General features: G+C 39.6%; 2 protein-coding genes across 2 annotated transcripts in view; both read left to right on the plus strand.

Annotated features, from left to right (window-relative positions):
• Window positions 1–1,160: 1,160 nt before the first annotated feature.
• On the plus strand, window positions 1,161–3,668 carry LOC108670337 (the record flags this gene model as incomplete). Its single annotated transcript, XM_018157802.1, is given in 2 exon segments — window positions 1,161–1,531; window positions 1,667–3,668. Coding segments are annotated over 2 exon segments (2,339 nt in total), but the record flags the coding sequence as incomplete, so codon positions are not given.
• Window positions 3,669–3,671: 3 nt separating this feature from the next.
• LOC108670338 overlaps window positions 3,672–6,997 on the plus strand; it is a 3,897-nt gene continuing 571 nt past the window's right edge. The window contains exons 1-5 of the mRNA XM_047883823.1: window positions 3,672–3,684; window positions 3,737–3,858; window positions 4,120–4,506; window positions 6,058–6,122; window positions 6,447–6,538. Coding sequence (XP_047739779.1) covers window positions 3,672–3,684; window positions 3,737–3,858; window positions 4,120–4,506; window positions 6,058–6,122; window positions 6,447–6,538 — 679 coding nt within the window. The remainder of the gene's footprint in view (window positions 3,685–3,736; window positions 3,859–4,119; window positions 4,507–6,057; window positions 6,123–6,446; window positions 6,539–6,997) is intronic.

Below are 6,997 nucleotides of genomic sequence, written 5' to 3' on the forward strand. Positions count from 1 at the left end.
AAAAGAGATTAGCTTGAAAAAATTTATGTGACCTAAATATCACCGTTAGCTCCTAAAGTAAAAAATATATGTACAAAGTTTCACCAAGCTGCTTTTATTAATTTACTAGATAATTTTTGCTGGCTGTGTGTGGGTAAAACCATGGGAAGCAGCCGCTAGTATGTCAGCAGAATTGTTTGATAAAGTTAACTATCTTGTTCCTATGTTTTGTTAGCTTCTTGACAAATAGACAGCAAAACTTGTGCATAGATATTAGGACACAATAGATTCTGTAAATTCAACTCATTGCCAGTTAATGTATCCAAACAAGAAACAACCATACCGTCATCTGGGGCTACTCGGGACTGGCGGGGTAACTTGGGACAGTCCTATGACACGGCGTAAAACAGTCATAGTAGCAAAACGAATTGGAATATTGCAAAACTAAATATAGTGGCATAAACGTCAACATTTTTCCTATCTATGTAGTATAAATTAAGTAAAAAAATACTACATTTACTAGCTTTGAAAAAAATGGTGAAAAATGCTATTTTGAAAAGTTACTTCTGCTAAGATCTGTAGTAAAAAAATATTTGCCGTATTAAAAAATTTTACTTACGTAAAAGTTGCACCCAGGTGTCAGCTTGAAAACGTAATTGAAAGATTTTGCCAATCTCATTAAAAAAAATTGCGGTCATTTGCGCATGGCAGGGGTCGCAGGGCCACTCGGGACACCCCCTGGGGCTATTCGGGACCTGTCTCTTATACACATCTAGATGTGTATAAGAGACAGATACTCTTATATGCTGTACAGTTTTTAATGGGCCAGCAGGACTAGGCGGNATTTAATATCCATCAATACTTCTGCCTTCTTAAAAAAGCGGAAAAGAGTGTCAATTTTGTTGTCCAAGTTGAAACTTTCATTTTAATGCTCATATATAATTTTTTGGCATGGCAGGTGGTGATGCCATGCATGAAACAATGGTCAGATAATTAGTGATGGACTGAGGTATAATAAGGAAGCCTCATACACAAGCCAGAAGCTGTGGTGGGTCTCTTTGTGAGGCAATTTCATGTGACCATATATGATAACTTGCTTGTGAAATAGTTATATAATAATCAAATATTATATCATTGTTATATAACACATTATTTTCATTTACAAATTGTGCAATTTTTCCTCAGGTCATCTTTCTTCTTCTAAAGCTCTACATAATGGATAAAGCTACAAGAGCTACTCATCATCCTGTAATTAAGTTTGCCTTTAAAAATGTTGAATCTGTAGAGAATGGTTCATTGCAGGCTAAATGTAATTTTTGTAAATTTGGTGGGGGAATTGTAAAGTTTGGTACAAAAAGTTACAGTAATTTGACTAAACACCTAAAGCGTCACCACTTGAGTGCGTATAATGCTTATCTTGAAAAAACAAAAAATTATTCTTCATTGGATGCTAGAGAGAAAAGCATGATGAAATCCTATTCCCCACCTTCTCACCCAATTGGCACAACACAATCCATTTTATCTCTTAGCACAACACAGAAAGTCACATCAGTTCCATGCAGCACCTCTTCACTCCCAATGGGCACAACACAATTAATTTTGTCTCCTAGCACAACACAGGAAGGCACATCAGTTCCATGCAACACCTCTTCACTCCCAATGGGCACAACACAGAAAGTCACATCAGTTCCATGCAGCACCTCTTCACTCCCAATGGGCACAACACAATACATTTTGTCTCCTATCACAACACAGAAAGTCACATCAGTTCAATGCAGCACCTCTTTACTCCTAATGGGCACGACACAATCCATTTTGTCTCCTAGCACAACACAGAAAGTCACATCAGTTCAATGCAGCACCTCATCACTCCCAATGGGCACAACACAATTAATTTTGTCTCCTAGCACGACACAGGAAGGCACATCAGATCCATGCAACACCTCTTCACTCCCAATGGGTACAACACAATTAATTTTGTCTCCTAGCACGACACAGGAAGGCACATCAGTTCCATGCAGCACCTCTTTACTCCCAATGGGCACGACACAATCCATTTTGTCTCCTAGCACGACACAGGAAGGCACATCAGTTCCATGCAACACCTCTTCACTCCCAATGGGTACAACACAATTAATTTTGTCTCCTAGCACGACACAGGAAGGCACATCAGATCCATGCAACACCTCTTCACACCCAATGGACACAACACAATCCATTTTGTCTCCCATCACAATGCAGGAAGTCACATCAGTTCCATGCAACACCTCTTCACTTTCAATGGGCACAACACAATCCATTTTGTCTCCTAGCACAACACAGAAACTCACATCAGTTCCAAGTAACACCTCTTCACTCCCAATAGGTACAACACAATTCATTTTGTCTCCCATCACAATGCAGGAAGTCACATCAGTTCCATGCAACACCAACAATTCCAACACAATTTCCTACATAACAGAAGCACCACTTCCATTGAAAATTGACACCAATGAAGAAAATGCGCATTCAACTGCATCTATATCACTTTCCAACATTTCACAGCAGCCTGCCAAATCCAGTCATTCATCGTCCCCAATGATGAGGAAAATTCAACCAGTCATGATGTACAAACTGCTATGCACATCATGTCTTTCTCTTTCAAATGCAGAAAACTTTTACAAAAATTCGCTGGAGGTTGCACTTGCTGAGTGCACACACAAAATCAATGATTGTTGCTGCAAAAGGAAGTATGAGGAACTCCTTGGAAGAACAACTGAGGACAAATCAGACATTTCCAAAGGAAATGACGACACCTTTGATGGTTCTCCTTTCTTATGCCAATATAACTATGGAAAAGATCAAATTATTCACTTTTGTAAAGTGTGCTTAAGACGTGGATGTCCTAGCAAAGGTAAACGTAAAATTGGAGAATCTTGGACTGAGGGAATCACTTTTACTAGTACCCAGATGAAAAATAAAGCCATGAAAGTGCACTTGCAAAGTCAACAACACAAAGAAGCTCTGGAATTTAGTAAATGTGATGATAAAAATCAACAAAAATTAGGATTCCCAACTAGAGAAGAACGGGAAAGTGCAACAAGAAATGCTATGATTGCTGGAATCTTCATGACATCTCATTTATTACCATTCAGATTGTATACTGCATTGTGTGCTTTTCTGTCCCTTATCTGCCCATCACACTTGAGCAATCCCTTGGGCAACCAACATCAAACGCTTATGGGTATCCACCAGGTGCTCGCAGCAAATTATGAAGCCTGTTTAACCACCATGAAGAAATTCTTTAACAACACTTTTGCAGCAACAAATAGCAAAAGAAAAATTACTATCAGCTGTGATAAGGGGACTGCTCCAAAGGATGTATCACGACAGGCCATTGTTGCAACCTATGTTAGCGAAGATGGAATGCCCAAAGAAATGGTTTTAGGGATTCCAATGATCAGACAAGGAGATGCAATGGCTACTACTAAGCATGTTAAAGAAAATGTTTCTTTATTTCTTGATCCCTCATCTGTTGCCTTTGTGTGTACAAATAGTGCAGCTGTATACACAGGAAAGAAAACTGGTATGATTGAGATGCTAAAGACATCAAATGAATTTAAAAGTTTGAATGGCCTCCCTGACTTCTGCCATGAAATGGAAAATTTATTGCAGAAGTCCATGCCCAAATGGGTTTCAGATACATTATCNTCATGGCACCCTCTTGTTAAAGTTCTTGAAATCTGAAAAATTATAACAAAATATTTTCCTTGAGCAGCATTAGAGGCTGACGCTCAATCTCCTGTTGCTGAAGTTTCTGTTGACAACATCAAGGACGAGTTTGAGGATGGGATTGTGGATGTAGATGTCAAGGAGGAACCTTTCTCCTATGATGATGAGGTATACATGATACCAGGGATAATACAATTGCACTTATTAAATATATCGTGGAGCTCAAGGTTTATAATTGATATAAATTAAGATTGAATCAGTTCCTGGAAGCTCATTTATGTTGGTTGTCCTGCTAAAGAAACTTGCTTGGGTCAATTGTATGTTTTATGATCTTCTTCACTTGAATTCATTGAATATTTTCTTTTGTACTCAAATATGCTGGCATAATTCAATTATAAATATAAGCAATGTAGCCACATGTCGCGGCAGGCACTGGAGCCCCTGAGCCCCAGGGGCCTGCTGGTTCCTCCCCTGCCATGTGTGCCATGCAAGAGGGAAGCTCCCATGGAGGCTCCTGATGGCCACGACGTGCCTCTGTGTTATTTGCTCATCACTGATGGAGCTGAGGGACAGGTGGGTGGTATTGCCATGGCTCCTGATGGCCACGACGTCCCTCTGTGTTATTTGCTCATCACTGATGGAGCTGAGGGACAGGTGGGTGGTGTTGCCATGGCTCCTGATGGCCACGACGTCCCTCTGTGTTATTTGCTCATCACTGATGGAGCTGAGGGACAGGTGGGTGGTATTGCCATGGCTTCTGATGGCCACGACGTCCCTCTGTGTTATTTGCTCATCACTGATGGAGCTGAGGGACAGGTGGGTGGTATTGCCATGAGAAGAGTCTGCACTTGAGACTTGCCTCATCTTAAATTGTTTTTAATTTTCATTGCCTTGAGTAAACAAACATCCAGGCAATTTATGAAACTGATTTATTAAAATGATTCAAAATAGCAAGTGGCTAAAGTCATCAATTAAAGTTGCTTGAAAATTTTTGAAATTCGGGAAAATTGCTTTCTAAATTACCATATCCAAGTGATGGAGTTTTAGATACCAGCTTCATTATCATTTTTTATTCCCTATTGCTTAAGTAGCTCATGTACACATGTGTATTTTGATATTTTTCATTTAGTGCTCATATATGTAAGTGAATAACAATGCACAATTTACATAAAATTCATCACCACATACATCACTTCTTGTTAATATTGCAGGCAAAAAATATAATTACAAAATAGGGTAAAATTTTTGGTCAGTTTGCTCTACTGCCAGCCTAGCAGGTAGGAATTAAAAAGGATTTGTTAAAGTATTTTAAGTTCTTATTGGTTTAAATTCTAAAATTTCTTCTTCAATGAAAATTTTGTAGAGACCTGCATTGGATCTTCACCTTCATTTTAAAGTACATCACAAGTTCATATATAATTCCTTGCATATTTAAGGAAAAACAAATGTTGGCTCGCAATAATGCATTATTTTCCTCTTGCCAAATTGCATGAGCTTTCAATAGAGCTTGAGCTTAGGCCATATTTGCGGCTAAACAATTTTATTTTGGTAAAAGAGATCGCTTCAAAATTCAGCTAAGTTAATGGCTGTTCAGGGTATCAATTTAATGTGAAGTAGAAAGTGCTAGAGCTAAGGTAAGATAAACTGGCATTCATGGTGAAACCTTCACTTTAGGCTGATGCTGGAGAATCATTATTGCATTCAAATGTCAAGCCTCCATTCAAATTTCTACTGGTCTTTTCTTCTGCTGTGAAGGAGATTCAATTTTTTCTCCAGGTAAAGATTATTAGCGCAAAGCACAACCGGACTTCTGTAGATGAACACGAGCAGAAACCAAGGCTAAATCCTTTATTAGCTTGCATCCAGTTTATATTATTGAATGATTGGATTATTAGTGTAATGTTTTATATATATTGCATTTTGTATCAATCAATTTATTCTTGTATTTACTTCTCTTAACTAATTACCAGCAGGCCTCTGCTAAGTCAATAAAACGTGCCGATTGTACCTCATTTTCAGCTTGTAGTTCATATATAGACTGGGCTTAGTTGTGACCAATCAATANCCACACCCTGGACAAGCCAGGTACTCACCACACCCTGGACAAGCCAGGTACTCACAACACCCTGGACAAGACAGGTACTCATTTATCGACCAGTTTTGGATGAATGGCTGAGTTGACCATGAGCTGAGCTTCTCTGAAAAACTTGTCCTCAGTGGGACTCGAACTTGGGTCGCTGCAGTGCGAGGAAGTCTCTCACAACTGCACAGCGTAGCTTTGGTTTGCCCAGTAGACAATAGTTGTGTAGGCATTATTGACTTGTAGACGTTAACCTGCATTGAAATGACTTGTTTCTGCGCCTGCAGAGCAGCGGCAAGTCGTCTACTGCTGGGGGAGCTGCAGCAGCTGCTGGTGGCAGCGGCAAGTCGTCCGCTGCTGGGGGAGCTGCAGCAGCTGCTGGTGGCAGCGGCGACGCCTCTAACCCACAGCAGTTTCCATTGAAGCTTCATCAACGTAAATATGCAAAGCATTTACCTCAGGATATAATACCGTATGTTTAAGTTGAGATGCCATGCAGAGGTATGTTCCAGATCCCTTATATTTTACCTTCACTTTACGTGAAACTTTGCATTCTACGCCAAGCTTTGACTAATAAAATCCTATTTGCTGAGTTTAACTATTCACCGATTGGATCAACGTGAAATGAAGCTCTTAACTGTAAAGCTATATAGCATAATCATATTGGATTATATGNCACTGCTGGGGGAGCTGCAGCAGCTGCTGGTGGCAGCGGTGATGTCTTCAAGTCATCCAGCCCCAGGCTGCTCCCCACGAGGCTTCATCAATGTAATTCTGCTAAACATTCACCCAAGATATATTGCAACGATATTATATTAGTCGCTGTTGGAAATGCAATGGAACTTATTCTGCTATATCTTATTATATCAGGAAGCAAACTTTTTCTCTGCTCCTAGGGTAAGTAAGCTATAGCGTAAACATATATATAGTATATGTATAGCATATAGTATATGTATAGTACCTACCGTATATAATATAGTGTAAACATATAGCGTATATAGTATATATAGCCTAAACGTAAGCTTAGTTACCCTATGTACCATCATCTTATTGGGTGACTGTAGCATGCTTTATATTGATGCTCAGAGCTACAGCACCCATAGGGTGACTGTAGCATGCTTTATATTGATGCTCAGAGCTACAGTACCCATAGGGTGACTGTAGCGTGCTTTATATTGATGCTCAGAGCTACAGTACCCATAGGGTGACTGTAGCGTGCTTTATATC

This window comes from Hyalella azteca, unplaced genomic scaffold (assembly GCF_000764305.2).
Source record: "Hyalella azteca isolate HAZT.00-mixed unplaced genomic scaffold, Hazt_2.0.2 contig13728, whole genome shotgun sequence".
NCBI classification, from domain to species: Eukaryota; Metazoa; Arthropoda; class Malacostraca; order Amphipoda; family Hyalellidae; genus Hyalella; species Hyalella azteca.